The 19,763-nt window shown below is 35.8% G+C and overlaps 1 protein-coding gene across 11 annotated transcripts in view; it reads left to right on the top strand.

Moving 5' to 3' along the window:
• The window catches only part of dock3 (dedicator of cytokinesis 3), a 241,236-nt gene that overhangs the window by 155,535 nt on the left and 65,938 nt on the right, over positions 1–19,763 (top strand). For 8 of the 11 annotated variants that reach the window (XM_062970075.1, XM_062970074.1, XM_062970073.1 and 5 more), the window contains exons 20-26: positions 1,703–1,786; positions 3,448–3,548; positions 5,609–5,690; positions 8,024–8,194; positions 9,502–9,588; positions 13,928–14,120; positions 17,270–17,397. In XM_062970075.1, coding sequence (XP_062826145.1) covers positions 1,703–1,786; positions 3,448–3,548; positions 5,609–5,690; positions 8,024–8,194; positions 9,502–9,588; positions 13,928–14,120; positions 17,270–17,397 — 846 coding nt within the window. The remainder of the gene's footprint in view (positions 1–1,702; positions 1,787–3,447; positions 3,549–5,608; positions 5,691–8,023; positions 8,195–9,501; positions 9,589–13,927; positions 14,121–17,269; positions 17,398–19,763) is intronic. The other 3 variants (XM_008105068.3, XM_008105073.3, XM_008105065.3) reach the window with 1 other exon arrangement.

Genomic DNA, 19,763 nt, shown 5'->3' with positions numbered 1-19,763 from the left:
CTATCACAAAGTTTAGGATAGCATTAGAATTTCATCCCCTTCATCCCCAGAGCATTCTCTGTTGCAGAAAATCTGCTCCATAGAGTTCAGCAGATCTTCGTCTCTCTGGAGAACTAAAGCAAGAAAAGGTGATGTTATACTTTTCCCAGGTATTCAACCAGCTTCCACAGCCGTAATAATAGGATGGGATACTAGCCCAGGTTTCCTTATATCACTTTAGTGTCTGATGCTAGCAGCAATAGGGAAATTAAGAGCAGAATTAACTATCAGAAGAATGTGAAAGACACATAGGATTACAGTTTTGGGTCATAACTGTGTTTCACAGTTGATTAAATCATAGCTGGGTTCAATCATGATTTAAGTCGTGATTTGAATCAACTGAATTTGAATCAAACCAGCACTGTTATTGAATGGTGGAAATACAAGTGGGATTTGTTAGGGATCCTTCCAAATTATTTATATTTTCTAATAAATACTAGAAATTATTGTATCATTAAATTTGCCTTTCAAATTGTCAATATTTTTTCACAACAAATGAGTATATATTGCTGAATGGTTGTAACAGGGAAATACTTAACCAAAGGCACTTGGTTGTCCTTGGGCAATAACAATGCATATTGGTCTTTTTAAGTAATCACAAGAATCTGAGTTCCTTGTGTATATTTTTCCACAATTGTTACAATGACTATCCCATTATTTATAATTCTTTTTCTTTTGAATTTGAAGGTAACCTAATTATTTGTCGCTTTGTAACAGGAACTATATGGCTTTAACAAACTCAAACTACTATTCATTAGAGCATGTTAATTTAATACATCAAAACATTCGGGCGTCCCCTGGACAATGTCCTTGCAGACTGCCAATTCTCTCACACCAGAAGCAACTTGTAGTTTCTCAAGTTGCTCCCGACTCAGAAAAAAAAAATCAACTGCTTTGTCCTCCAACTTCCAGAATATGTCTATTTTTTATTTCTCCTTTTTGCCAATGCCTTATCATGCATGCTCAAATGTTCTTTTGGCTACAGCCAAAAAAACCCTATATTTAAACATTCAACCCAGTCCAAATACTCATTTTGGGATAAAGGCAGGAGTTATAGTTTCTTAAAGAGTGCCATTTATACGAGATGAAATTGATTAAATTGGTTATTAGAGAGGCAGTTAAAAGAAAATAGTGTTATAAGATTAATTGAGGGCAAGAAATACCACTTAGTGAGAATCTATGGCTTTGTGTTTATGTAGAAATGCTATACTAGAAGTAGAAATTATTAAGATAATGAAAGTGAAATAATGTTGTAAAAGGCAATGGTCTTTTTATGTTCTTCTTTTATACATTCTGGCCAATATTAAGCATTGTAGTGGTGAAACAAAGCTCTCTCTCCTCTCCCTGCACCTCTTAGAATCACCTGATAACCCAATTCCAGATGTTTTCCAGATCTCCAAAATAGGTTTTGGAGTCTAGAGCAGCTGCAGAGTGCATAAGAAATGTCTGTCCACCCCCACCCCAGCCTGGTTACACACCCCTTAGTGGACATCAATCACTAAATTTAGTCTAATCTGAATGCTGCAGTCTTGTGCACGTGTACTAACTCAGTGAGACTAGCTTGTGAATAAAAATGCATAAGACTGCACTCCAAATATTTAAATGATTTGTTTCAATACATTTCTAATGAAGAGATGCCATGTAAATTCTTTTATATTTCTAGTTCTTGCAGGACATTTTGGACACATTATTTGTGATTTTGGATGACAACACAGAAAAATATGGACTGTTAGTCTTTCAGTCTCTGGTATGTACAATACTCCTTTGATAGATTAACACTTGTGTTTCCTCTTTATCTGTCATTTTCCACGGTTTTTATGACTGAGCACTGGAAGGAGATAGCTTACTAAAATGCAGTTAAGAGAACATGAAGGTTTTTTTCTCCTTCCCCCAAACCTACTATATGTATTATATGTGCAAACATCTGGTTTTTGCTTTTGCAAATGTGCCCAGTTATTCCCGACCTGTTTCCAGTACCATATAGCCATTGTTTCATGTTCAAGACACTTTACACAAAATAAATGCTCCATTGTCTTGTTATTTGTTTGTTTGTTTTATTTAATTAATTTTATACCTGGGACTCTCTCTGGCACTTGTTTGAGTTGTTCCCCATTCCATATGGGGACACCATTTTACTGAACCATTGTATGTAATGGGGCTTGAGTTTCTGAGGATTTTGATATCCATGAGAGAACCTGCAACCAAACCCCGATGGATAGTGAGGATCCACTGAACTCAGTTTAAGTTACACCCTTGTGTTTTCCACTAAGTAACGCTTGTGAATCAAATAGAAATTTGTTTGGAATTCTATCTAGCACTCAAAATGTGTTTTACTCTTCTGTTTATTAAAAGTATATGTTCATTGTTTTTCCACCCAACAAGATTGCCAAAATGATTTACAACATCATTTTGTATCTGGTCTGGTTTTGCAAATCAGCCCAGATATATTCTGATTTGCACCCTTCCCCTAAGATAATTCATTGTATTTGGATATTCAGAGTATTGGAAAGGCAATCACATATGTACCCAGTCATTTGTCAGTGAGAAATTCCAGACTGATCACTGATACCAATCAATAATTGTGTTTCTCTGGGCTATTTAATTATTTCAAGGCTTCCTTGACTGTTTGTTGGGTTTTTATCTTATTCACTCTTCCCATCCCCCAACCCCCATTTTTCTTAACAATGTCTTAATTGAAGAATTTATGAACAAAAATTACATGCCAACTTATATTGCTTCTACATAGCAGGTTTTAAGCCCTACCTTTTGATAGAGAAACACAGGAATCAGTCCACTTCAGATTGTCTTCACCTAACATAATTAACAATTTTAATTTCCCATTAAACATCTCATTGTGATAGAGTTTATCCCTTTCACATTTAATTTCATATTATTAAGAATTGTAAAATTAAAACAAAAGCATACACATACAGTAGAGTCTCACTTATCCAACATAAACAGGCCGGCAGAATGTTGGATAAGCGAATATGTTGGATAATAAGGAGGCATTAAGGAAAAGCCTATTAAACATCAAATTAGGTTATGATTTTACAAATTAAGCACCAAAACATCATGTTATACAACAAATTTGACAGAAAAAGTAGTTCAATACGCAGTAAGGTTATGTAGTAATTACTGTATTTACGAATTTAGCACCAAAATATCATGATGTATTGAAAATATTGACTACAAAAATGTGTTGGATAATCCAGAACGTTGGATAAGTGAGTGTTGGATAAGTGAGACTCTACTGTATATGGAGACAGAGACATCTATGGAGTCAGAATTGAATAATAAATTACAGTTATTATGAACTATGTACCTAGAGCAAAATTAATTTTCTGTTCTTTATGCTATATCTTTTATATATTGCTTTTCATGATATGTGACTTTCTTTCTTACCAACAGGTGTTCATCATAAATCTCCTGCGTGATAGCAAATATTTTCATTTTCGACCTGTGATGGACACTTACATTCAGAAACACTTTGCAGGAGCCTTGGCATACAAGTAGGTTCTCTTTTCCAGTATTTTTTAATATGATGTACTTTCAAACTACACATGTAAAAGTTCTAATTGTTTAGTGGAAACATCTAGTAGTGTGGATCAAGCAACTACACAAATGTTATTTTGAAAAATAATATTTGAAGCAATTGCTTATTTGTGTGAAGATATGTTCCACAACTTACACTGTGCTAGCAGAATTCAACACAACTCTTGAAGCATACTTACATACAAAAGTGGGTTTTTGTTCTTCCTATATTTGCCAGATATGCTGAGAACAAACAAAAAAACCCAAACTAAATCAAACCAAAAGTCTACATAGTTCAACATAGTTTCTGTAGTGGGCAACCAAGTGTCTATAGAAGCCCACATGTAAGATTATAAGCTCATCTGTGTTCTCCAGCAGCTGCTATTGTAGGTCATGCTGGTTTCAGTACTGAAAATAATATACAACCTCCATCGCTAGTAGTCATGAATACTTTATTTTTCATTAATTTGTCTAATTCCATTATAAAATTACATTGGTAACCATTCATAAAATTTATGGTAGAAAATTTCACAGCTTACCATGAACTATGTAAATAATCATGTGCCTCTGTGTTTTCTATATATCAAATTCATGTCAAGATCGTAAAGAAAGGTCCAAACAGGAATGTTTAAAAAGAATGAGGAGTTCATCATCTTTTTGAATTAAAGTGATGGAATAGCTATCAATATGTGCTGAATAAAAGCAGAAAGTAACATCATTTTAAGCTTAGTTCAGAAATTTATTGTTCACTAAAAATTAAAAGATTACTTTCATTGCTATCCTGTTAATTTCCCTTTTTATATATCGGATTTACAGGTTGAATCTTTTTTATTGGAGAAATCTAAAATACTCTGAAAACAGAAACTTTTTGCTTCCAGCCTTTTGGGAAAGAGGGATAGTCATACATCCATTGCCCAAAGGAATCCTGCTGAAGGAAAGAAAAAAAGGGAGAAGAGGTTGAAAACTTCCCTTACACAAGACCCCTATAAAATCTGATGTTTCCATGTTTGCCTTTTAACAGTGCATGGCATGGCAGGTGCCCTGGAAATCATAGAATAGTAGAGTTGGAAGAGACCTCATGGGCCATCCAGTCCAACCCCCTGCAAGAAGCAGGAAAATCTCATTCAAAGCACCCCTAACAGATGGCCATCCAGCCTCTGCTTAAAAGCCTCCAAAGAAGGAGCCTCCACCACACTCCGGGGGAGAGAGTACCAATGCCGAACAGCTCTCACAGTGAGGAAGTTCTTCCTGATGTTCAGGTGGAATCTCCTTTCCTGTAGTTTGAAGCCATTGTTCTGTGTCCTAGTCTCCAGGGCAGCAACAAACAAGTTTGCTCCCTCCTCCCTATGACTTTACACTAATGCACAGAGCATGGGGAATAAACAAGACGAACTCCAACTTTTAGCACTACACCACACTTACGATGTCATAGGTATCACAGAAACATGGTGGGATGACTCCCATCACTGGAATGTAGCCATTGAAGGCTATAACCTCTTTCACAGAAACAGAACAAAGGGGGGAGGAGGAGGAGTAGCCCTATATGTCAAAAAACATTTACGTTGCAGAAGAAATGGCCAGGAGGATGAATGTTGAGACACTCTATTGGCCACTGCCTGAATCTAACCAACAGAAAATGAAAATAATTCATGGGGGTGTCCCCTATTTTGGCTGATTTGTTGAAAGAGTGGAAATTGTGTTGACAGCCAGTGACGCATCTGGGATGTCTGCATTTATGCAGGGGCCTTGTTAAGCAGTGTCTTTTCCCCCACTTCCTCTCTTTTTCATAAGGGCGCCTGGAAGAATGACTCAAAAGGTGTTGAACATGTGACTAGCCCTTTTTTTATCATCCTCATTCACTTTATATACATATCCAGGTATCTCAAAATTCAAACCAATCAGATACAAAAACATATTTCTAGCCCCAAGCATTTTGAATAAGGAAGATTCAATCTGTGTATGCTGGTTTTTATTTATTTTTTAAGTAACTGAAAATTCTAGAGGGCACTGTGCCTACCGAAGTGTTTGTTTTGTGCAGAGAACTGATCCGTTGCTTGAAATGGTACATGGACCGATCAGCTGAACTTGTACGACAGGACCATATCCAGGAGGCAATGAGGGTATGTCTTTAATATAAATATGTCTCTTCCAAAGTAATCATGCATACGTATAGTTTTTATTTGGCAGGTTCTGATCTTGAATGAATTTCCATAGTTACTTTTCTGGGGGGAAATTAACCTTATATGTGGGATATCTAGATATAATCTTAGAGCAGAAGTGGGAAAACTGCAGTCTGGCTCCTTTTACAGTCTTTGATTTCTCCAAACCACACTTTTTTCTGTCCTCCAACCCAAGGTGAATTGCTTCTCCTGGAATTTCAAGGAGTGTTAATTCACCTTGTATAAAGGTGAAGACTTCCTTGTCCTGTTTAACATTTTGAAAATCCTGTTTATCAAAACCAACTGTGTGGCTTTCAAGGGTCCCAAGGCAAAAAAAATAAATTTAAAAATAGCCCCTAGACTCCCCATCTGTGCCTTTGAACAAAAATCTATTTAACTTTGAATACATTACTGAGCCTTTTAAAAATATATCTATAGGTTGTATCATGAAATGATGGACAATATTACTTTTTCCTCAAAGTGGTGCAACTTTTTAAGGTTTCACTACTAATAATTAAGGGAGGCTATGCATTTTTTCTGTTCTTTCTTTCTCTCTAAGTTATGGCATATGAAGGAGGCAATAAGAAAAGCAAAGAAAAATGACTGGGAAAGTTTAAGAGGGCTGAGAAATAACTCAGCTAAACCTCTTGGGAGATGACTGAGTTCCACTCTTTCAGTGAACTCAAACTGTTACCAGATAGCAGATTCCTATGTCTGTGAAGGAAACAAAGTGAAATAAAATACTAATATCCTCTAGCAAGAATGAATTACAGAGGCTGTCTAATTGATCGAAAAGCCTTAGGGAAAAGTCCATTCCTAAAGAAAGTACTGAACAAGAAAATACATGTTACCCCAGAACAAACAAGCTTAACAAGAAAAGCCACGTAAGTATAAAAGAGAAGTCAGAAATTAAAGTTGGATTGTATTTAACTGGAGAAATAAAGGAAAAATAAAGGAAAACATAAATACTCCATATCTTTAGGAAAAGAGAGGGCTGGCATGTCAACCACTTTATGGGTATATGCGGCAGCCAGTTGAGAGCTTGATTGCCTTGCGCAACTTGGGAATTGGCTGCAATAGTATTACACAACAAGTGGGTCTAAGTTGGCCACTGCACCCATTCCTCTACATCTACAAGATCCAATGACCATCACTAAACATTGCTGGCAAATCTGGAAGCAGCATTTGGCAAATCAAGAAACAGTATCTGTATTACAACCATCAGATCTGTGGAAGGAAACATAAAAAATGAGACTACCAACATCACACTGCAGGGCAAGAGTATGTTCCGCTCTTCCAAACAATAGTCAGGAGTAAACATATTGTCTTGCACATATGTCTAACTGGGCAATTGTTATTCTGTAAGCATGACTGTGGGATCACACTATTCAATGCAACTATGCTACAGTTAATTTCTGTTGAAATAGAGAATGTAAGGTAGAAGACTATCTGTCTGGTAGCTACTGGAATGTCTAGTCTTTCTGAGTGGCTAACAAAATCAAATGAATGCAACAAATAATACGAACTTAAGGATGCCAGGTTTTTCATCTTCTAATATGGAAAAACCCACTCTGTTCCCAGCCAGCTCAATACTGGTTACTTCCCAGATCATTTAATTGCTCTACTTCTTAGCTACAAAGGAAAAACCTGACTTTTTGTCCCCTGATTGTCCTGATCTTTTCCTTTTAAAAAAGTTTAAACAAAGTAATGGACTTTGGCTGCAACAAGTCATTTCCCCTCTAAATTAAAATTTCTCTTTCTTTAAAACAACATATTTTAGAACTTCCCTCTCGTGCTTTTGCACCTTTCAAATATTCAAGAACAAAATAACTTTTCATCTTTGGGACTGTAAACAAGTTTTATTTCTCCCTTTCTCTGATCTTAGCACCAAGTGCAGAATAGCTCAATTTCTGTTGATTTTTCCATTTCAGAAAATTTGTAATGTCTAAGGCTCCTATGTGGTCAAAATCACCTTTGTTTCCTGCAAAAGGGAAGGCTAACTCGACCTTAACTGTAAATAAAGTAGATCCTATCATAATTTTGCCAAATGAAAATAGTTATAGTTCCTCCTTCATTTTAAATACACTGTGTCTGCATTTTCTTTTATTATTTTTGTGAGCTTGGAAAACCTTTGTTTTGAGTAACACATTTAACTAATCAACTGCGTATCCTATTTGTCATAATGAAGAATTTGATTATTAATAATATGCCTAAATTTTTCCTCTCTGGCTCTTTCTAAAGCTCCTTTGCCTCTCTTTTTCTTTGTTACACTTATACCTCTCCTACTCCTTAAGGCCTTGGAATATCTTTTCAAGTTTATTGTTCAGTCTCGAATCCTTTACTCTCGAGCTACTTGTGGGATGGAAGAAGAACAGTTCAGAGCCAACATCCAAGAGCTTTTCCAATCTATCAGATTCGTACTTAGCCTAGACAGCAGGAGCTCAGAGACTCTGATCTTCACACAGGTTAGAAATATTTAGTGCTTCAGTTAAATTCAGTATAATGAAAGGTATAAATAAGTTTATGCATATGATCATTGTGAGTGCCTGGTAATTCTAATTAATTGTGCTTCCAAATCGTAAAAGAATGTGTTTGAGTTCATAGATTGCTGAAATGGTGAATGCATTATGTGTCGATTCTTGAGATATCTTTCTTACATTCCTATTAATATTTCACTTTAATGTTTCTGACTTGTAAACATGTTTTGCAATTGGTATAAAGTTAGTGTACTTGATGATTACAAACTGATGACATAAGTGGTTCAGACAGATCTTCTGCATTATACTGCAATAATTTCAACTGGAAGCTTATTCTGCTGCGTAATAACTGTAATCATGTAATCATCCGTACATAAGCATCCTTGTTAATATTTGTAACATAGTATTGAGTATGAGATTGTAATTGTCTCCACTTTATATTGTTTGGCTACTTTGTATGTCATGCTGTGACCTAATGTCTGGGTGTACAGTAAAGCTAAAACCAAATAAAGTATGTCCATGATATAGCAGATGTAACAGAGAGACATAGAACTGCTGCATTCCTTTTTGCCAAACAAAATATTTTTTTCTCTCTCAGCAATAAAATCTTATTGGCACAGAAACAGTCACAAACACTCTCAGTTAGTAAATATGAATATATGTTTCGAATAAAAACAGTTACACAAAACAACTGTCTTTTTAGAACATATAGTTTTGTGTTTTGATTGTATGCTTCAAGTATGTTATTAAAATATGTACAAAGTTATGTCTAGTTTCCTATTAAATGTAAAATATTTTGATAAACTACAACTAAATTAGAAATTTGATAAACTAATGCATCAGTAATGCCCATTTGTTAGAAGTATATATGTGTAGCTATGTGCCACCAAATTATCATTGTTGCGTTAGTGAAACTGTTATCAGTGAAAAAAGGCACTTGTTTCTTAGATATTTTTAGCAACTGTCCCACTAATCATTTGGCTCACAGGTTCATTAATATGACCCAGAAAGGACAAATATTGCTATATACTAGTTCAGCAACTATTTCTGACATTTGAGGTGAACTGAGGTAAAGGAATAGTTTATTCACTAATTTTTATAGCCACATGGCAAGGAAAATACTGTATGGCGTTGCTCTCTTATGACTGACTCTGACTTTTTTTTTAACCAGTGACACTATGTTACTTGAGGAGGTTATATATTCGTGACACATGACCTGTTTCGATACTTCAAAAGTTTGCCTTTTTGTTTCCCACTTGCCACTATGTTGCCCCTTAACCCTCACTGCCCCATAGGCCCCTCAGCCTGGAGGACAGGTGAGCGGAGCTGGGACATGTGCCCCACAAAAGTGTGGTGGTACGTCAAGGCCGTCGTTTAATTCTGTAAGTAATACCCCCGTGTCCTGCACACGTTTTCATCATGGATGTACCCAGTGACTGTTCTCCCCCACCCAATCCATTTTTGCACCTAGAATTAAAACACACTGCACAATTTAATGCTTGCAAGTTCAAGGTGATTTTCCAAGCACTGAACATTTAAATATAAGAACTCTTCGGTTGTCTGCATGAATCAGCTTGATTGTAAGATCCGGTGATTAGAGAGAAGATATCAGATCATGATGCAGTTCTTGGATGCCATCCTGTAATACAGATAATACATTGCAATTTTTGTGACAAGCAATAATAATAGAGAGTAAGAAAAGGGTATTTTTAGAAGGTTGGGTCTTTGTTATATCTAACTGATTTAACCACAAGAGCCAATAAAAACGGAAATGGATTTTGTACTATTCCTTTGTCTCTCTTGACATTCAATCTTTCCATGGTAATGGCACCAAACAGCAATGTGTTCTCTCTAATTTCAGGTCTTTTTTGGTGCCCCACTTTCCAAATACATGCATCACTGGAGATAATATCGATTTTTAATCATTGCCAAATATTCCACCAGTACATACCTTATTTAGTTTAAATAAGAAAAATGACACTAGGTGCTTATTGCAATATTCAACTATTACCCTGGTTCATTATGGCTGTGTTGCTTTCCAAGTTAAATAATTTTGAAATAGTAAAATATTTTAAATAATATATTGTGAAGTAACCATAGTATCAACATCTCAACTATTTCTCTAAGAACTATGATTCAAAGTTCAAAATAAGGAAAGGAAAGATCTCGTGTAAGGAAGAAGACACATAAAAACTACTAAATCTCCTATCAAACCAGAAGTCATTGAGATAACCAAAATAGACAATATGATGAATGTATGTCATTCCAACTGTAGTTTACATACAGTAGAATACTGTGGGTAATAGTAGTTACAAGCCTTATTTTCAAAATCTGTAAAGACTGCAATCATTTTCATTCTGCACATTACTTCCCTTTGCCCATGGCCCCATTTCATCATCATCTTTATTAGGAGAGAAAAGCTATGCAGCAAACCTGCCACACAGTATACATCTTTAAATGTCTTGTTTTTCTTGGAGTTGATTATCTGTCCTACCTAATTTTTGCTTTAGAAATGAATTATGCAAAATTCAGTAAAAACTAAATAATTTGTTTAATAATAAATGTTAGGACCACCTCAGTGGCCTGAGGTGTAGATATTTTAAAATGATAATGATAAATGCATTATTTTATGCTATTTATATTTATGTAATCTGGGTCCATGCAGTGTGTTGATTTCTTCCCTACATGTTGGGTTGTGTGATGATAGTTTTGTATGTTGTTGTCTTTATTTTGTATGCCACTTTGAGTCCCATTTATGGGCGAAAAGCAGGAGAAAAATAAATTAATAATAATAATAATTTCAAAAGTGTACTTCTCGCGTTATCACAGTGATACCTTCATAGCTTCAAAAAAGTATCTACGTAATTTTCATCTAGCTGTTGATTTATTTAAAGTTTTCATCTGAGAATATGTTTTAATGCCTTCAACAAATCAGTCAAAGGGATTATTGATTAATATTTTTCAAAAAAACATAGCTTTGACAATCTGTTGTAAGAAAATATGAATCTTGTGATATCTTAAGAGCCTGAGAGGTGTTATAGCAACCATTTCATGGACTGCATATTAGACTGAATTCAGCAAACATTGAGAGATTTAATGTCAGGTGAAAATAAAATCTTTATTTTAATTTGATTTCATTTAAAATAAATTATACAGTTCTTGACTATGTCATATACATCTATTTGTCCTGTTTTTTATTCTTCCATACTTATGTTTATGCATATATAAAATGGAATAAAGGATATATTAAGGACAAAATATAATATTAAAGTGGCTCACTAGACAGCCTGGGACAATTCACCTAGCCTACTTCACAGGATTGTTTTGAGAATATGAAATACTGTGCTTTGAATATGAAAAACTATGCTTTTCAGAGGATGAGACAGTTACTTATTTAACTACTGAAAATGGAGGAGGGGGTGTAGAAGCACCTTAAGCACCATCTTGCACTTGATTTACTGTTTAATGTACAATAACTAACTGTTGCAAGGAAATGTGATTCCTTTGGTTGCTATATCTCTGTTCTTTGTGTGGGAGGAAGTATTATTTTAAAGAAAAATGAAGATAATATGATGGAATAATAATTGCCTAGGATGTATGTATTTCTTTCTTTTGTCATACGATCGGCAACTGTGCCCTCTATTATGCTAATTTCAACTTTGAAAAATGTTTTATCTGTCTCCAGCCTGCATGTTGGCAAGTGGATCACTTGCAACAGACAAGCAGCTTAATTGCGATTCTGATCTGAAGAAGATCTAATAAATAGTATTCTTTATGTAGGGCTGAGACAATGGATGACAAAATTATGTGATACAGAATTTGAATGCACTAAAGTGACTAAGACCGCTCTGAAGTACTTTTTGCCAAGAAAAACTTCTGTTTAAGGCCTCAGTTTCAAAAGCGGCATGGCATTAAGAAAATAAGGCAAGGCTTAGTAGAATTTTAATGGATAAATTTTAGAAAAATAATTAGACATAAAGATTTAAAAAATCAGATAGTAACATATAGTTACCCTTTTTGTTTACATTTTTGCTTTATTAAAAGTCATGTTGTGGAATCAATTCCCTCCTCCAATGCCAAAGAATTAGTCAATTGTTATGTGAAATTGTTATTTTAATGCATTGTGTTATTTATAATTTATTGAGATGTTAGAGAATTTTACTATAGAATAAATTTAATTAATTCAGTATATTTTAGTATTTTTTGTTTTTTGTTTTTTATACATTTGAGAGACCATGGGCTTTAAATGATACGTTAGAGTTGCCCAGGCAGTTGCAGTAGCCACAGAAGCGGCAAATTAAAGGCTTTATCTTCAAATTGATTGAGAAATTAAAGCTGTCGTGTTCTGACTGACTGAGGAAAACTTTGACATGAATGCTTTAAAATATTTGCAAAAACCAAGCTTAATTGCTATGGCAATGAAGCAATATAGGAGAATAAACTTTTCTTTCCTGGATTCCCTAGGGAAGGATTAGTGGGGGAGAAAAAACATGACTGTGAGAAAGCAATTGTTGACTTGTATCCTCCAAACATCACGCACATGCAGTTTTGGCCCTGCCCACCTTTTTTCATGCAATTCCTTGTTAGATGTCAACTGATTAAATGTACTTGGTGGAAAAAAAAATCTCCCTCATTTCATGAAGACTTGGCAATCCTGTGGAAGCTCCATGGGAGAAAATAGTGCTTTATACAGATTTTTTTTTTGCAGCTCTCTACACCATTTTTAGTTCTGTTCTGTATGGTCCCGTAATAGTTCAGGACAGTTCCTCAGGGGACCAAAAGGATCAATAATTGAGGGAAAAATCACTATCTCTACCATTTCTGTAGGGTTGAGATCAGGGGTATTCATGAACTAGGGGCCTTTCTACACTGTCCTTATATCCCAGGATCTGATCCCAGATTATATGGCAGTGGAGACTCATATAATCCATTTCAATGCAGATAACCTGAGATCAGGCCATGGGATATAAGGACAATGTAGAAGAGGCCTAAGTAATTTATTTTGTCTTATTCTGATATTTTGTATCAATTTCAGAAGTAAATACAGAATAACTGTCGAAGATGTAAGCTATACCAACACACGCACACACACACATACATATATATATAGATATATATAGATATATATAGATATATATATATAGAGAGAGAGACTGTTATTTGCATGAACTGACACACAAATCACATAGCCATTTTTCTTGTCACACACCACCTAATGATGATGCTGTTTAATAATTTGCTATTTATTAATCTCTAAACAAAATTTTAAGAGGATTCAATTTTCCCTCTCTCCATATAGAGCAGAAATTGTAAGATACACTTACCAATTCACCTTTCATAAATAGTAATATTTATAATACTGATCCTGAAAGCAATCAAAAATATGTGTGCAATTCAGCAGTCTTTTGAGTCTATGCTCAACTACTCAACTTGAAAAATTGATGCTGAAATGCTTCTCCTACTGTTCTGTGAGATGTTGAACCATATATTCATACACGACTATGGTCAGGTTGCCAGAAGAAAGCTTGATTTAATGTGTGAAATATATTTATGCACCAGAGACAGCAGGATGAGATAAAGTGAAAAGCTGAGTCTGGCTTTTAGGCTTTTTCTTCTAGATTGTACAATCATTAATTCATTTTTCTTTTAAACCTATGATGTTTTATTCTTGTGCACTAGTGCAGATATGAAACGTCTCATATTTCTTCATTTCCTTTTCAGGCTGCTTTGTTGAACTCCTTCCCTGCAATTTTTGATGAACTATTGCAGATGTTCACAGTACAAGAAGTGGCTGAATTTGTTCGCGGGACTCTTGGGAGCATGCCTAGTACTGTGCACATTGGACAATCTATGGATGTTGTTAAGTTGCAGTCTATAGCGCGTACTGTAGATAGTCGCTTGTTTTCTTTCTCAGGTAAGAGAGCGCTATCTATTTTAACCATTCTCCATCCGATTTACTGTTTCTAAACATACTGTATGTGGGTAAAGCTAAGTTTCCTGATATGGCAGAAAACTGTAAAACATTTTATACTGGAGTCAGGAAAGATAACTTATCAAAATGAATGTAAATATGATTAGATAAAGAAATTAACAAGCACAACATTTTAACTGAAGGAACTGATTTTAAGAAATATTTAGCATATTCCAGCAGTCATGTGGAACTTGCAGGTAGGAAGATGAGAAATAAGGAAGTAAGAATATGCAATTTGTGCTCCAGAAGCCATCTTCAGTCCCAGGTGTGAGCCCCTTCAGATCCAGAAATACTGGCTAAGTGTCTTTCATTCGTATACCATCCTTCTCATGTGAAGACGGCTGAGTAAAGCCCATAGTTGGGGCAAGGAGTGGAGAACGTGGACCTGTCACTTCTCTTCTCTGATGTAGTTGGTCCTTGAAAGGCTGTGTAGGATAACTCACATGAGTGTGAACCGTGGAGGTTTTTCACTCTCATTACAGATCAGTGCTCCCACCTCTGTCTTTAGTCTCTGATCTGAATATATCACAGGTCTTTAAACTGAAAAATAACTGTACAAATATTGGCAAATACAGAGAAAGTTACTCTTGAAGTTACATAGCTACCTGTAAATGCATTTGTTATGTGTGATACATATATGAATGAAGTTAATTTTATCCAAAACACCTTTTTAAAAATGAAAATTCTTCTCATAGAAATAGAATGTATTAAAGTTGAGAGATTTATTTTGTAATATGCTGGAATCTGCTTTCAAGAGTTGGTTAATCATTTATAGTGAGCCTTTCCAACCCAGTCTATTTTTCAAGAAATCCTTTAGTCCACCTTTCTCTTCCATTCTCCCCATTCTACTGGAATAACTTAAACTGGGACAGTAACAAAGACTGTTACAGACAAGGCCGTAACCAAAGGGGTGGTTTAGGGGTTGAAACCACCTCTGAAAATTTTCAGATAAAAAAAACCCTGGTTTACTCATGAATTTCAACTGGTTAACCTAAAACCCATGCTAAGTCTATGAGAAGCAAAGTTTAGATTCCCTCCAGAGCTGCAAGCACTATCTCAACCAAATTTTGATAATTTATTTACATTATCATTACCTACCTTTCTGCCAATTTACATTGCAATAGCAGCAATAGCCGACATAGTGGAAGCGGCCAAGTTAGCCTACCCACAGTAGACATGCAAAGTCTAAAGTGCGTTGCGTGTGTGTGGAGGGGGGGGGGGTGACCTGGATTGCAGGTGGAAACTGTGGAAACAGGAAAAATATAGAATGAGTCATAGAATGTGAATGATTTTGTGTTATGAACCTACTCTTTTTAATTCGCTAAAAAAGTTTCAACCCCTTCTGAATTTTGTTTTTTTGCTATGGGACTGGTTACAGACATCTCTGGTGCAGGGTACTATAGTAGGATAATGGCTACAAGAGATAAGCTTTGGCCAAGTCCTGTCTGTATCTAGAGTTTTAGATTACACAAATTCAAAGAACTTGCTGGATTTTGCAGCCTTCCTTTACCAACATGAATCTCTTTCATCAGTGAGCATATAACATCCTTGTCCATAGTTGTATGTTTGCAGTTTAATTCTGTGTTTATAAAAATCTCCAGAATGCAACACCATATTATTTCAATATTGGCATTAGATACAACAAAGTATCTGAAGACAATCTATCTGAAAACAAGCTATTCAGGGCAAGAGCAGTAACAGCTGCTGTCTGCGTAATATCCTATTTTTGCATCCTTTTCACAGAATCCATAATTAGGATAGCACCTGGGCTTTCAGTGGATCTAAAATAGCCCCAACCTGCTCTTTTACAGAAGGTGTAACCCCATCCAGGGCATGTAGCCTATTCAATTCCTGAACCTAAGAATCATCACTGCAAACAACCTCCGTTTCATTGTGGTTTCTGTCTATTGGCTGTAACAAGCCGATTATGAATTCAGGAATTAGATAACCGGAAAGAGTGGAGAGTCCCATTTGCCCTCAAGGAAGGACTGCCATAAATTAAAAATGCTTTTAGTTTTTGGCATCTGAAATATCACAGGGAAAAAAAGAACTATTTGTCTTTTGTTTCTCTACATTGCAGTTCAAAAACAAATGAAATCCAAAAGTCAAGAAGATAATAAGTGAAATAAGAAGCATATTTTTTTATCAGGGATTATAAGATACTTCAAATGCAAAACTGCTCTAAGCACTGGGCAAAATAGAAGTGTTTATGAAACTTGTTTTTCAAATTTAAAACATTTCTCATGGTCCTTGCTTTTATATGTGCAGCTCATCTTCAAAATAACATAGAGACCTAAATTCTATAGAGTAGATTCACTGAATCAGTAAACCATACATAAGTTGTTGATTTACCAAATTTCAATTGATTCAGTAGCTCTGCTCTAGCTGGAATTAGCAGTGGAGTTTAGACTTAAGTATATTGGATCTTATCAGTACTGTATTATTAGACAAAATATCTTTGAATACTATGCTTTATTTTCTGTTAGTTGCCATTTATATTTGTGGTCCACTGGAGCAGTGGTTCTCAACCTGTGGGTCCTCAGGTGTTTTGTCCTACAACTCCCAGAAATCCTAGCCAGTTTACCAGATGTTAGGATTTCTTGGAGTTGAAGGTCATCTGGAGACCGACCTACAGGTTGAGAACCTGCAGTAGAGTGTTGCCAGTGCCACCTATTTTGATCCTGTCTCATATAAGAATTATTAAATCAGGCTAAATACATCTGGCCTTTGGTTTATTTAGCTGCTGTAGTAAGCAACATTGATTAAAGAAAAAACAAATAAACAAGAAATTGTTATTAGTAACTCATAATTTCATTCACTGTAATTAAACATTGAGTAAAGGAATTCTTTGTTTGGCGTTAGAATGTGAATGAGTAAAAACAAATTCTACTGAATAAAATTTCTCCTACAACTCCTCATCAAGTTGATAGACAGGGTATTAAAGGGCTTGTTCAGTAAATGTTTTTCTGTCTCTATCTGTTAATAGTGTTGCTAGATCTTCCATTTCTAATGGAAGCCACAGTGTGGCTTCGGATAACAGTGGCTTTAGATCTCTTGTAAAATAATGTTGAATTTCTGGTTTCCATTCCTAGAATCCCGACGCATTTTGTTACCTGTGGTTCTCCATCATATTCATCTTCACCTGAGACAGCAAAAAGAATTGCTTATATGCTCTGGAATTCTCAGCAGTATTTTCTCCATCATCAAAACCAGCTCTGTGGTAATTATGTTTATTACTTTATTCCATGCCTAAGAATTTATAAAATATGAATTATATATCTATTGTGACCATGATGTTTGTGAATATAAGTGATTTTTAGTTAGAATTTGTTATGTAATTATTATATATAAAGGCTATGCCCATACAATGCACTAGTAACAAAAAATTGCAAGTATACAGATTGTAACTTTGCAAATATATCTTCTATCTTTCCTGCATTTCAAAAGAAAAGTTGAGATTAAAATTATTTTTAAAACTGCAGTCCTGGGAATAGTGCTGGGAACTACAGTAAAAATCAATTAATATTGCATTATGTAGGAAATTTTGTAATAAAATGGAGCAATTGGCTTAAACTGGAATTTCAACATTATATTTTCACTGCAACTAAAGGTTATTCATTAATTAGTTGAGCTACAGGGCTACAGAGCCACCAAATGACTTTTTAATCCAACTGCTTCTTTACACAACCTGAGTTCCTTGAATTTTCACTTGCCAAATTAGAATGACAAAAGAGGACTCATACAAGCTTGATTTAGTAAACCATAAAATAGATTATTATGAGTTTGATTTTGAAATATGCTCATTCAGTGTAAAATAATAATGTAATCAGTGTGTTTGACCGGCAGTTAAGAGATCCAGCTTCAAATCCCACAACTCCATGAAATCCAGAGCCAGTATGGGACCTGAGAGCCTGGTGGTGTAGTAGGGTGTTGGACGTGTGCTTAAGTTCTCACTACGAGAATGGAGAGAGAACACACAATAGGAATGGGCTTGTCCATCTACCAGGCACTGTCAAACATGAGATCCAAGTGGTCCGAGGCACTGGGAAAAGCAGGAAGCAAACTGAACTGTAATTAGCTCCAAGGACTCTAGCCCTGGAAGATCTTAACCAACAGGATTATAAGACTGACAGAGGGAGACTAAACAGAAGAGAACTCTGATGGGATGGAACAATGATAGATGACCCTTTAGGGCAGGATAAAGTTATATACCCATCTGATCTTGCCCAGAATGTAAAATTCAAAGCCTGAATGTAGGCAGTATGTGTGGGAAATAATGTTAAGCTCCCTCACTGAATCAGAAAGAGAAGTTCCTTGTTCAGATCTGTCTGGAGAAGCCTCCCCCCCTTTCATTTGGCCAACCAGGCAGTGTCCTGATAGACTAACCCACCCCTCAGTGCATAGACCATGAACATCTCATGGTTTAGAAAAAGCTTGCAAAGCATTGTCTACAAGATGGTAAGCTGTTGCTACTTAGTGCACCACTGCATATGGACTCCTGGGTAAGGGTGCAGCCATGCTAGTCCAGCATTTTCAGCGGTCATGAAAATAATTAACATTCTGTGTTTGTGACATGTAACATTCAGTCTACAGGGATTCTCTAAACCAGTGGTTCCCAACTTTTGGTCTTCCAGTTTATTATTTATTTATTTATTTCCAACATTTATATCCCGCCCTCCTCACCCGAGGGGACTCAGAGCGGCGTACAATAATGGCAACAACTCAATGCCTATACACAGTTAAAAACACACACAGTACATAAAAACAGTTAAAAATTATAAATACAATATAAAAATATAAAAGATTTAAACAAAAGGTTAGATCCATTCATCCAAGAAGCCTCATGCTATAGCCAGAATCGGTCCATGTCGTCTTTTTCATTTATTCATTGAAAGCCTGAGCACATAGCCATGTTTTAAGGGCTCTTCTGAAGCTCATAAGGGTTGGGGCTTGTCGGATATCTCTGGGGAGGGTGTTCCACAGCCAGGGAGCCACCACCGAGAAGGCCCTGTCCCTTGTTCCCACCAGCCACGTTTGTGAGGCAGGCGGGACCGAGAGCAGGGCCTTTCCAGATGATCTTAAGGATCTTGCTGGCTCATAGGAAGAGATACGTTTGGACAAGTAGATTGGGCCAGAACCGTTTAGGGCTTTATAGGTCAAAACCAGCACTTTGGTTTGGACTTCAACTCCCAGAAATTCCAGCTAGCTTGTCAATTGTTAGGAATTGTGGGAGCTGAAGTTCAAAATATGTGGAGGACCAAAAGTTGGGAGCCACTGCTCTAGACTCTAGCTTTATCTATTTAAGGGCAACAATAGAGTGGTTCTCATCATGTATTTCCACTGTTTTCAGAAATAGCTAATTGTTTTTTAAAAAAATACTCTCTGTGTTACACATTTTGAAAATTAGCAGGGTACCTCTATACGCTATGTTTTAGGAAACTTTACAACACTCATTTTCTACCACAGACGTTTTCAGCCATGATAAAATATTGCAATAAAATCAGCAGTCAGTGCAAACAACAAGTAAAGAAAATGCATCAAAGAATCCCCATCAATTCAGACTCCCCAATGGCTTTTTAAAACCCT

Source organism: Anolis carolinensis, chromosome 2 (assembly GCF_035594765.1).
Source record: "Anolis carolinensis isolate JA03-04 chromosome 2, rAnoCar3.1.pri, whole genome shotgun sequence".
NCBI classification, from domain to species: Eukaryota; Metazoa; Chordata; class Lepidosauria; order Squamata; family Dactyloidae; genus Anolis; species Anolis carolinensis.
Note: the sequence above shows the minus strand (reverse complement) of the source record. Positions and strands in the feature narration are given on the sequence as shown.